Source organism: Cricetulus griseus (genome assembly GCF_003668045.3).
Source record: "Cricetulus griseus strain 17A/GY chromosome 1 unlocalized genomic scaffold, alternate assembly CriGri-PICRH-1.0 chr1_1, whole genome shotgun sequence".
Lineage (NCBI taxonomy): Eukaryota > Metazoa > Chordata > Mammalia > Rodentia > Cricetidae > Cricetulus > Cricetulus griseus.
In genome coordinates, this window is record NW_023276807.1 from 135,195,269 (window position 1) to 135,208,576 (window position 13,308).

Sequence of the window (13,308 nt, forward strand, 5' to 3'; positions counted from 1 at the left end):
ATTTGTTTTTGATTTCTATCTTTAAAGCATGGTGGTCTGATAAGACTCAGGGGATTATTCCATTTTTTTACTACTTGTTGAGGGTTGCTATGTTGCCGAGAATGTGGTAGATTTTTGAGAAGGTTCCATGTGATGCTGAAAAGAAGGTATATTCTTTTGTGTTTGGATAGAAAGTTCTATAAATGTCTGCTAATCCCAATTGGGTCATGACTTCTGTTAGTTCCTTTGTCTCTTTGTTAAGTTTCTGTCTGGTGGTTCCTGTCCAGTGGTCACAGTGGGGTGTTGAAGTCTCCCACTATTACTGTGTGAGGCCTTATTTGTGATTTAAGTTTTAATAATGTTTTTTTTTATGAATGTTGGTGCCTTTGTATTTGGGGCATATATGTATAGAATTGAGAATTCTTCCTGATGGATTTTTCCTGTGATGAATTTGAAATGACCTTCTTCATCTCTTTTGATTGATTTTAGTTTGAAGTTTATCTTGTTAGATACAAGGATAGCTACCCCAGCTCGTTTCTTGGGTCCATTTGTTTGGAGTATCTTATCCAAACCATTTACTCTGAGGTAATTTCTGTCTTTGAATTAGAGGTGTGTTTTTTGTATGCAGCAGAAGGATGGATTCCGTCTTAGTATCCAATCTGTTAGACTGTGTCTTTTTATAGGCTAGTTAAGACAATTAATATTGAGGGAAATTAAGTTCCATTCAGTGTTTATTCTTGTTTGTTTTTGGTTTGTTGTTGGTACTGGTATTGTATGTGGATTTATCCTGCCTTTTATTTTGTGTTCTTGTAGAGTGGGATTATCTATTGCCTATGTTTATGTGAGTGTAGTTAATTTCCTTAGGTTGGAGTTTTCCTTCCAGTACTTTCTGTAGGGCTGGATTAGTGGTTACATATTGTTTAAATCTGGTTTTGTGGTGGAATATCTTGTTTTCTCCATTTATAGTGATTGAAAGCTTTGCTGGGTATAGTAGTCTGGGTTGGCATCCATGTTCTCTCAGGGTTGGTAGAATATCTATCCAGGTCCTTCTAGCTTTCAGAGTTTCCATGAAGTCTGGTGTAATTCTGATAGGTTTGCCTTTATATGTTACTTGGCCTTTTTCCCTTGCTGCTCTTAATATTTTTTCTTTATTCTGTATGTTTGGTGTTTTAATTATTATGTGATGAGGGGAATTTCTTTTGTGGTCCACTCTATTTTGGTGTTCTGTAGGCTTCTTGTACTTTCATTTCTTTCTTTAGGTTGGGAAAGTTTTCTTCTATGATTTTGTTGAATATGTTTTCTGTACCTCTGAGTTGGGTTTCTTCACCTTCTTCTATACTTATTATCCTTAGGTTTGGTCTTTTCATGGTGTCCCAAATTTCCTGAATATTTTGTGTTATGGATTTGTTAGACTTCAGATTTTCTTTGCTTGACGAGTTTATTTCCTCTAGTTTGTCTTCAGCGTCTGAGATTCTGTCTTCCATCTCTTGTATTCTATTGGTTATGCTTGCATCTGTGGTTCCTGATTGTTTACTAAACTTTTCCACTTCCAGCATTCCCTCAGTTTGTGTTTTCTTTATTGTCTCTAATTCAGTTTTCAGGTCCTTAACTGTTTCCTTCAGCTGTTTAATTGTATTTTCTTGGCTTTTTTTTTTTTTTTTTTTTTTTTTTTTTTTGGCTTTCCTTGATTTCTTGCATCTTTTGGTTTGTCTTTTCTTCCATTTCTCTGAAGGATTTTCTGATTTCCTCTCTTAGATTCTCTATCATTTCCATGAAGTTGTTTTTAAGGTTGCTCTCTTCTGGTTCTTCTGTGTTGGGATGTTCCTGTCTTGCTAGACTCTGGTGGTGTCATATTGGTTTTCCTGATGTTGAATGTGTTCTTATATTGTTGTCTTCCCATTTCTTGTTCCAGTGGGTACAGTTGGTGTCACTTCCTTTCCTGGTGTATATGGGTCCGGTGTTCTCTTCAGGTGTGTGCAATTGACTTTGATACTCTGATGGGTTTCAAGTTAGGTGCAGGCAGGTCTGAGGCATTCGCTCTCCAGGTGGGTGAGAGCAGCACTGGCACATTGATGTCAGCAGACTCTGGGTTACTTGGTCCTCAGGGTTCGAGTAGTCCTGGCGAATATTCCTCTGGACCCTCCGCACTCTGTGGGGGCCCCGGAATGGCCCAGTGACCTCAGCAGAGACAGGATCCTAGCGTCCTCAGGGACCGATTCTGTCTGCAGATCCTGGGGAGGGGATATTTAGCTTTTAAAGTATATTATTTCCCTCAAAATATTTATAAAGGCATTTTAAAATTACAATGTACCTTTCTTTATAGAGATCAGTTCTTGCACAGAACAATTACAAAAATCATCAAATTACCCATGCATTTAATCTATCTGTTTTGGAGATCTTTGAATCTCCTTAATTTTTATAGCATTGGAGATCCGCAACACATCCTTTCCATATAAGTAATTCTGTGCTGTTAAAAATGAGACATTACATAGGATTTGTGTCTTACTATAACAGGTAAAGGGTAATAGTAAGGGGTCTTGGGGAAAATGTATACAAGAAAAGAGATCCGAGGGTGTATACATGAAGTCAATTATATTCTAATGATTCCTTTCCAAATTCTGAAATTACTTATGAGGATAAAATTACATTTACTTATTTGTTTTCTGGATTCTTTTAGTTGTATGTAGTAGGGAATAGGAGAGTAAATCTGCTTAGTTCAGGTTCTTCTTCAATTAATTTTTTTTAGAGATTTTAATGAGCAATTTTGACTCCACATTGCAAAACTGTATGTATCTGTGTGGGTCAAATATGTGTCGGAGTTTGTCATTCTGCAGATGTGTATGTGTGTGCGTGCGCACATGTGTGCATGCATACGAGCGTGCATGTGTGTGTGTGTCTTGTTGCCTACATTTTCTAAACTTGCACAAAGCGGGGCTTTCAAACATTGCTGCCAATTCCTGTATTGTAAGTCACAAACTTAGTATCAGTTCTGTTTGTGTTTGTTCTGCTATGACTTCTAATCACCCCTGGCATGGTGAGTTCTAACAGTGGATTCTGAGAAAGCTAACGTGTACAAGGAAGCAAACTGAAATTAATGTGAATGTTTTATGAAATACTGTCTACCACACAGACCCTGGTCGTATTTTTTCTATATTTGAGACCCTTTGTCATTGCTTGAGGTAGAATGACATAACTTAAAAAACTATTATGATTTGCATAAATGTCTCAAGATATTGTGTCTGTTTTCTTAAGTATCAGCTGATGATAATGATGCTTGAGTAGTGTCTCTCTTGAAGATGCTGTCTATACGTGGAGGGGGAAGGTAGAGGGAGGAAATAGCATATAATGAAACACTTGAAACTACTATGCAAAGACTAAAGAATTATTCAAATTGGCAATGAAATGATGGATCTTTGGTTGATCAGTGGTGCCTTCTAACATTAGCTTATAGTTTTCTGATTTTTCAGATTCTTTATTGGATGTATTATTCTAGAACGCAGAAACATGTTAAGAGATTCAAAAGGGAAAGCTAAAAGAATTTCTTCTCATAAAAATAATTATCTCTTGTTATATTTGGTTGGCAAAAATGTTTTCATATGATGAAACTCTTGAAAGTATATGCCACCTCCCAAACTTTGCCTAAAATTTACTAGTCTTTATAAAGCACGCCTGTGCTGTAGATGACCATCAAGGAAGGCAGGGAAATTATCCTGCAGATGTCCTTCCCTTAGGTCTCATGCTGTTAAGTGCATAGCCACAATTATCTCATACCAATGTTGTTTTACAACATCTCACAATACTGATTGAATTGTTTATATTAACACATTTTCTGTTCTCTCCTGTTCCTTGTCTCCCCATGCAGAGAGTACAGCATCCACATGAGTGTCCTTCCTGTGGAGGCTTTGGCTTCCTTCCATGCTCCGTGTGCCATGGAAGCAAGATGTCAGTGTTTCGAAATTGCTTTACAGATGCTTTCAAAGCCCTGAAGTGTACAGCTTGCAATGAGAATGGTCTTCAGCGCTGTAAGAACTGTGCTGGCTAACTGGAGCTTCTGCCAGGGAAAGGCTCATTTTATTAAACAAAGGCTAACATTTGGTTTCTAAGCTTTTTTTTTTTTAAAAGAAAGTCATGTTTTGGATTAAAAAAATAAAGTTTGTATATTATAATTACCTTTGTTTTAGCTTTTGGTTATGATTATTTTTGTTGTTTTCTTAAATAAACATTTATTTATTCAACAACTTCCATGGGTAAAAGTCTGGTTCCCCAAATGTTCCTAAATTTGAAAGGAAAGGAAATGTATCTCAGTGCCTATTGCAGTGTCACTCTCTTGCTTAGGATGCTCTATTAGAACTCTCTAGTTGTGTAATTCATTTGCATTCATTCTTCAACTTCAGGAAAGCATACAGCTTTGAACAGTGGGAATGACATATTTTTAAGTCATAATTTCTTTTAAGTTATATAATAGTGCCAAAGCAGATGACTTTAATTACTCAGATAGATTTTTGGAGGATGGTATAAAAACTGCCAGAACAGTTGGGGAGATGGTCTAGAGTGTGTGTGTGTGTGTGTGTGTGTGTGTGTGTGTGTGTGTACATATGTGTCTGTCAGGTGTGTGGCTGCCCTTATAAGACAGAAGACGATTCCCTGTTGTTATGATAAGTCTTTCCCCCCAAAAGCCGCCCGAGCCCTACTGCCATGTGGGTGGTCTCTGCCAGGCGCCCGCCTTAGTTAGGGCCCCAAATAGTACACAGAGACTTCTATTATGTACAAATGCTGCTTGGCCAATGACTAGGATTTGTCATCTTAGCTAGCTCAGTCTTAATTACCATAAATCTATATATTTTATAAGACTTATCTTATTGGACATCTTCTATTGGCTTCCTCCCTTGCCGGCAGATCACATCTCGAATCTGGAGGAAGAGAGGAGGGGGAAAAGGGGCCACTTCCTGCTTCTCCTTTCTTAAATATGAGTCTCCTTGCTATGTCACTTCCTGCATGGATCACCACCTCTCTACTACATTTCCCAGAATCGTCTTTGACTCCTAGTCCCGTGTAATTTGCTGCCTCATTGGCCACACAGTAGTTTATTCAACAATCAATAAGATGAACATACACAGTACATTCCCCATCACCCTGTTAGTTACAAGCAGTTGTGAGCCACCTGACATTGATGCTGGGAACTGAACTTAAGAGCTCTGGAAGAGCAGCAAGTGTTTAGACTGCCGAGCTCTCTCTCTAGCCACCAATATTGCATAATTCTGAAACTGTTTCAGAGAGTAAATTTTTAGGTGTCTTGAATCAAAGTTATTTTCTTGTGTCTTCAGTGTTAATGTAAGCTGTATATGTTTCTGGGTTAAGGTAGGAAATCAGTCAGGCAAATAACCAATTTATTAAACACAAACAACTGTATAACCAAAAGAGTTGGAACAAAAATCAAATTGTATTCTGACTCCCTATGCTCTTAAAGCTTCACATATTCTTCTCTGTAACTATTGATTTCAAAGGGCAGGCAGGTTGCCATCAAAGGATATATGATAATGAGATCCAATCCAGACTTCACCCTATAAGCTAAAAAGCAAAGCTTTTAGACTCAAGAAAGTATCTTCAAAAATGTTCTAACTCATATAACTGCATATTTAGTTAAAGTTATTTTCTTTTCCAAAAGCCCTTCTAAAAAATAAATTATTAGCATTGATTATATAAGTGTTTGGAACACTGATCTGGTTTTGTCTTTCATGGGTAGAACTTAAAAGCTGAGTGTTTCAGCTGGTCTTGTCTATATGCTGGAATTGTGAAGAAGTAGGTTCCAGTGAAGGAATGGCTGTGTTGAGAAGGCAAGGTTAAGCAGGTGAAGAACTAACACACCCCATTCCTCATCTCTTCTCTTTACATAAGCTTCCATCAAAGGTGTGGCTTAGATTAAAGGTGTGACTTCCAGTCTTAAGGTTTGGATTAAAAGGAGTGTGTCTTCCTGCCTCAAGATCTGGATCACAACTGTGCCCTCCTTTTCTGGATTATAGTTCATTCCAGATACAGTCAAACTGGCAACCAAGAATAGCCTTTACACTATTTCTCCTAAAATTTTAATTTCCTTATTCATTACTAATTTGAAAGTAACTTTTTCTTAATATCCAACTTCACAGAAAAATTTTCAGTGCATTGAATCTAGTTCTCATAGATTAGACAGCTTTCTTTTTCTTGTTTTTGCATCTTAATGAGCTCATGCAATGTTTAGTTAAAATAGACTCTTTCATTTAATTAAAATTAGCATGACTTTTAATTAGACAATTACATGTAACACAATTATAAGAACACCAGATGTGGGAAGAAAGAAAACGGTGGATATATATATATAATATATATTATATAATAATAATTTCAGATAGTAGAAGGAGGCAAATAATAGACAAGGGTTGTTCTCTTGGTTGCAGACAATTAGGAGGCAGAAGGCATCAGAAGAAATGCATTACACAGGGCTTGGGGCGGGCCCCAAAGTACTGAAAGTACAGGGAATGCCATATCAGTAACTAGAGGCATTGTGGGCAATATGCTTAAGGCAATTGCTTTTCTTGTTACCTCTTAGGCTCTAAGCAGATGACATTGCCTAGGCCACCAGCTAATGTAGGTGGTGTTTAGCTGGAGGATAATTATGCTGGGAAATAGTGTTCTCTTTGCAAGTATTTTCTTAGAGGTATATCCATTCTTCCCATTTAGGAAGAAATGATCTCATTGCTCATGCTTATGCATAGGGCTTCTGTTTGGTGGAAGTGACTGCAAAGGAACCTATCATGAAGCATCTTTTTTCTTCAGGAAGCCCTGGCCTCTTTGGAGATCATTTGGTGAACTGTATAAACTCACTGACAGAAAATGGTTTAAACTGTAGTGAAGTTTCCATTCATTAAAACACCATCCCCCTTGGAGAAGAACAAGCATTGTGATAGCAACACTTGTTCTAATTCTATCCTACACTTTCTAATTTTTCCATTAAATATAGAACAGAATAGACTGGAATATTAAAATGCATAATTTAGTGATAAGTTGAGTTGAAATAAGAATATAGCTTTCATAGAAAAATATAAGATATTCTGAAAAGCATTGCTTATAGGTAACAAAACTGGAATTTAATATCAGTGCTAATCAATACCTAGAAAATGTCCACATTGATTCTTCACACTGCTTCGTTTGGCATTCTCTGCCTTTAAGTTGTCACCTTTTAGTCTGTATACTTACTGTCCCCTTATGTATCAAATGCAGACACACAAATGAGTTACAAAGGAAAGTATTGCATATACAATCCAGACAATGGTGTTTGCTTCAGCATCAGTTTATGGCTCTGGGTGAGAAATGTTAAGACTAATAGAAAATAACTCTTTACATTATCAGTTGTCTATTCCCATCTTTTCTGTGTTGCTTTGCATCTAATGAGTAAAGATGTGAAGCCCAGAGATCTTAGAAGAACTATTTCACAGCTTCAGAGCTTCATCCTGGAAGACCACCTGGTACCTGATTTCTCTGAAGCCTAGGTCTGTTTTGAGTTTTCTGTCTGTTAGAGATTTTACCTGGAGACATAACTGTCAGTCAATTTCTTATCACGGTTTTATTTTCTACCTAGGCACTTTTAGATCATGTTTTATTCTTTGAAAAGAGAATTATAACTTTTTTTCTCCCCAAGGTACAAGTACTCTTTGTATTCTTCAGTAGTTGCTGTGGCTCCTTGTAATGTTATAAATATGTAAATAAGTAGTTCTGGTATATGTGTTTCTCTTCCCGTATTCTTCTCTGCCTGTGTCTGTACAAATAGGGTTTGAAGAAGAGTTTGCAACTTGCTTGTAGGGTGCACATACAGTAATCTAAATAAAACACTTAAATTTGATAATTATGTTCTGGTGATAATTATAGAAAATTTCCTGACTTTCTGGGGGTTAAGTTTAACCCTATGACACTCAGTTAAGAAACATACCAAGAATCATAAGTGACACAGCTTTTGTTTCCAAAGTGGCTGAAGAGATTAAGCATGTTGTAGAGATCTAGAATACAAATTGTGTCAAATTATTGATTGCCAGGAGTGTGGTAGAGGTACTAAAAAATAGGATGCTCAAAGGAGTAAAACACATGAACCTTGTTGGCTGATGTAGCTCGAAGCAGTGTCTTTGACAGTAGCTAGTGTATCAGCTGCTGAAGTACAGATGTCAAGACCTGCTATAAAACAAAGTGGGAGGAAAGCAACGTGCTTGCTATAATGGCAGGCTGATGTAAGCATTCACTGTGGCTTCAAATCCCAAGATTACAGTGATAGGCATGGATCACAGAATGTAGGCGAACAGGCTCTGGATTCTAAACACCTGGTTTGGAATTCACAGCTCCACCATTTCCTCCTTGTGTGACTTCAGGAACTTATCTGTCCCTTATCTTCATCCATTTCTTAATTATAGAACTAGATGTAATGGCAATACCTACAAAATAATATTCCTGCTGAAATGATGAAATAGTCCATAGGATATTTTTATGTTATTCCTTTCCATGCAGAGTTTAAGATCATTTTGATCCAGATAGTGAGAAGCTCAAAGGGGCCCATACTCATCATAAAGGCAACAGAAATATTGGCAGTCGAACTGCTCTAGCTGTGCCATGTTAATCTGTATAAAGAAAATAATTATAAGATTAATAAGCATGAGAACCTAGAAACAACAATTTGAGATTTGGGGAACAGTGTATGGCCTTACCAAGATATGGTGCTCTTTAGTAAAACAAAAAGCAGGAAGGGGTGTCTGGAGAAAAGATGTAGCAGTTAAGAGTGTTAGCTGCTTTTCTTTTTTTAAAATTTTGTTTAAATTAGAAACAATCTTATTTTACATACCAATCCCAGTTCCCTTTCCCTCCCATCCTCCCATTCTCCCCACACCAACCCCCCCATCCCATTCCCCATCCACTCTCCAGAGAGAGCAAGGCCTTCCATGAGGGATTATTAAAATCTGTCAAATCATTTGGGGCAGAGCATAGGCCCTCCCCTGTGTATCTAGGCTGAGAGAGTATCCCTCCATGGGAAATGGGCTCCAGAAGTCCATTCGTGCAGAGGCCCTATAGATTGCCCAGTGCTCCTAGCTGACACCTACGTTCAGGGGGCCTGGTTGGGTCCTATGTTGTTTCTCCAGATGTAAGACTGGGTTCCATGAATTTACACTTGCTATGGTCAGCTCTTTCTGTGGGTTTTCCCAGCGTAGTCTTGACCCCTTTGTTCATCACTCCTCCTTCTCTGAAACTGGAGTCCAGGAGTTTGGCTCAGTGCTTAGCTGTGGGATCTCTTCTGTCAGCTACTGGATGAAGGCTCTAGTATGGCAAATAGAGAAGAGCAAGAAAAGAGACAAATCAATAAGGGAGTCACTATAGTTTTAAAGAGAAATTTGGCACTAGGGGATTGTTTGCTGATTTTCTATAGCTGCTTGCTTATTTAGTTTTCAGTACCTGTTCTGGAAGGATCACAACGGCCTTTAACTCCAGCTCCAGGGAACCTGATATCCATTTCTGCCCTCTGTGGGTACTTGCACACAGGCAGCTCACTCTCCTGCCACACACACACAGCACAAGAGAGTGTGAGAGAGAAAGACATAAAGGAGAAAAAGAATTATTTATAAACAAGCATATGGCACTGTATTTTGCATACATCTTTATGCAAAACCCTTTTCCTAAGTCTGAGAATGAACAGATTGAAGGGGAAATAGACCCTGCTTGCCACAGTGAACTATTGATAAAACTGTCTTAGCAATTTGACCCGAGTCCTTCCATTAGGGACCAAAATAACAGCAACTCTGTTGAACTAGAAGTTGAAACCACCACAGACCCATTTTTACCTACTGTGTTGTCATCAGACTCAAAGGCAAAAGGTTAGTATTTGGCCGACTGATGGACTCTACTTGTCAATAAGAAATAGTGCTGTTGTAGGAAGGAGGATGTCTTGAACACAGACAGCTTTTCAGAGATAAAGGGTAAAGAGAGACTATTGTGCTACAACAAAAACAGGACTGGAAAAGGGCTGAGGTCCCAAGAAGCAGGTCAGGAGAAAACCCCAGCTCTCTGAGACGCTGAGAGCAGATGTAACACGAAATAGGTTGAGGAAGTTACAAACACAGATGAAAAGTAATGACCTGGAGCAGAATCCTAGGTGAAAGCAGTTATCCACAAGATGTTGGGAGACCAGGTGTTAGACATACTCCCCCATAAGGAGACAGACATGGAGAGGGGCCATGACTAGGTAATAGAGATGGTGAATTTCCAAAAATGACCAGTTTCTTCCTCACTCCGCTGGCTTGAGACAAAAGCATGGCAGGTTAAAACAGAACCCCTGTTAGCTTTTGTCTCCCACAAGCAAGTACCTGCTGATGGACTGACTCAAGTTCAAGGCCAGATCAGGACTTGTCACCTGAGTCACACACACAGTTGTGGGCCAATCGAGCATCCTACCTCTCTTCAAACTGACAAACCCTAAATTAGGAGAGGAAAAGCCTCCAGAGGCTTCAAAATTCCCAGCCCTCCTGAAGTGATTGTACTTTCAGCTCTTCAGAGGGCTCTTTTTCTTTCTCTGTGTTGTGCATGTATGTTTCCTCATCCCCAGTCAACGCTTTTCTTCAACTGTGGAGTCTCTGGGCAGTGCTTGAGGTTTCTTTGCTGTTACCTGTCAAGCTTGAGATATTTCCTGCCTTTAACTGATAGAGCAAACAAACCAAATCACCACCCCTAGATAATCATTACTATCATTCCCTCCTTATCTCTAGATGTATCTCTGTTGGTATATGCGGCGTCCACCCTTGACCAGCAAGAAAGACGCCACATCGAGGAATCTTCTTTAAACACAGTTTAATCGGGAACCTCTTTGCTTTGTACAGTGTATAATGGAGGTGGCGGCGGCGGCTGAGGGAGACGGGGCTTGATATAGTCTACATCTACCAATCACCTAACCCTACGTGGCACGCCAGGATAGGTTGTCTCCAAGCAGAATTAAGAGGATACATGACCTTTGCCTAATTTGGAGTTGTTTACCACAGAGAGCGCTCGCCGTCGGGCTGGCGGAAGGCGGAAACCGGCGCCATCTTTTGGGTGTGGTTTTCTGCAGCTCCCTACAGTTCCCCCTTTTTGTTTTAATATTATAGGAGTAGCAGTATCTATCTGTTGTCAGATTTCAGTCATCTCTGTCTTAGGTTCAACCCCAGTGTCCCTATCTTACCCGTCAAAGAGACACTGTGTCGCCCTCATAGGCTCATGTCTTAGGTTGAAGGGAACACATGTATGCTTATTCGCTCAGCAAGAGGGTAGGTGCCCGTCATTGAGCATGACTGATTCAGATACGCATCACTCACTCAGCAAGGGCGAGACAGACATCTATTTGTCTGTCAGCATGGATAACCATGCTTGAGGGGACTGTCCTGCTTCCACAGCAGCAAAGGCCTGTACCAACATAACAGGTTGGGATTTTTGTGACTTCCTGATCCTGCATAGGCACCATAAGCAAACAAAAATGGCTAACAGCATCATGGAAAACATAACCCCTACTCCATCCCATTCCTTAACTAAACTAAAGGCTTGTGCAATCATGGTATTACTTCTCTTCTGTGTGACCCTCATCCTGTAGATACACCATAATGCTATGAAACTAACTAGGATAAGCATTCCTCCCAGGGCACCCATTCCTGCCCACTCTTTTAGATGATTCATGGCTTGAGTGATCCACGCAGACAGTCCTTCCGCAACCAAGATGTCGACCCTGGTGGAATTCACATGCACTATGGAGAGTCTCAGCTCCTGTATCAGCTTGTCAAAATCTCCAGACCAGTTGCCTAGAAGATACTATGAAGGTTGTTTAGACATGTTTGCTGCTAAGGAATAATTCTGATAGGAAACAGCTGTTACACACAAACCAGGCATTCTCCATTCACATCCCAACTGTGCCAGTTGCCATAAAATATCCAATTGTTCCTGCAATAGATCAATGTGTTGATTCAAAACCATAATGCCACCTTTCAATTGAGCATTAAGGGTAGATTGGATATCCAATGCAATCTCCATATGCTAAGTGTAGCAATTTCAACTCCTTACTAGTTAAGAGAATGTCATCCATATAGTGAACACATCTCACAGCAGGGTATTTCTCTCTAATAGGAGCAATAGCATGACACACAAAAAGCTGACACATAGTGGGGCTATTGGCCATACCCTGGGGTAAAACCACCCACTCATATAATGGTATGGAGAATAGAAGGTAAAGTAAAAGCAAACCTAACACTATCCTGCACACATCACAAATCAGGTTCTTCATGATTGGGTAGGGCTGACAGCAATGGTAAACCATGCTGCACAGGCCCCATGACTTGTATCTATTTATTTCCTTTAGCTGTTCTAACGTCTCCTGCCCCTCTTTTACAGCCTTGTGGCATCTTTGATCCTCTAGACAGCTGCGAACCATTTTCCAAATAGGCCTCGTCCCTGGCTTCAGCGTTCCCTGTGCCCAGACAAAATCTAGATCTTTTCCAAGCTTATCCCAACTATCCACAGTGAGATTGCCCGAGGCTGCGATGTTAAAAAGCAGCCAAATCACCACTATAATAGCGGAGTCCATTAACTTACTCTCACTCTGCAAATTAAAGCAGAAGCGAGGTTTTTTACTTTCGGTTCGCTTTTGTCGCGAACAGTGTTGCTCCTTTCCGGAGACTTTACCGCCTCCTTCCCGAGGGCTTTGGTGCTCCTTTACCAGAGACTTTCTCGCCTCTTTCCCGAGGACCTTGGTGCTCCTTTACCGGAGACCTATCTCCTCTTTCCCGAGGACCTTGGTGCTCCTTTACCGGAGACCTATCTCCGCATTCACCGCGGACTTTACAGTTCCACTTACCTTGGGAACTTACCCCCGACTGTGAGAAGTTCTGATTCCCCGTACGGGCCACCACTTGCAGCGGTGGCGGCGTCCCCGTACGGGCCACCACTTGCGGCGTCCACCCTTGACCAGCAAGAAAGACGCCACACCGAGGAATCTTCTTCAAACACAGTTTAATCGGGAACCTCTTTGCTTTGTACAGTGTATAATGGAGGCGGCGGCGGCCTGAGGGAGACGGGGCCTGATATAGTCTACATCTACCAATCACCTAACCCTACGTGGCACGCCAGGATAGGTTGTCTCCAAGCAGAATTAAGAGGATACATTACCTTTGCCTAATTTGGAGTTGTTTACCACAGAGAGCGCTCGCCGTCGGGCTGGCGGAAGGCGGAAACCGGCGCCATCTTTTGGGTGTGGTTTTCTGCAGCTCCCTACAGGTATAAGCCAGTGTCTTTCTATTCCCTTTCCCA

The 13,308-nt window shown here is 40.3% G+C and overlaps 1 protein-coding gene across 1 annotated transcript in view; it reads left to right on the forward strand.

Annotated features, from left to right (window-relative positions):
* The window catches only part of LOC100764131 (glutaredoxin domain-containing cysteine-rich protein 1), a 125,268-nt gene extending 121,247 nt beyond the window's left edge, over positions 1–4,021 (forward strand). Inside the window, exon 4 of the mRNA XM_035453297.1 lies at positions 3,842–4,021. Within this exon, the coding sequence (XP_035309188.1) occupies positions 3,842–4,021 (180 nt within the window). The remainder of the gene's footprint in view (positions 1–3,841) is intronic.
* The last annotated feature ends 9,287 nt before the right edge of the window (positions 4,022–13,308 follow it).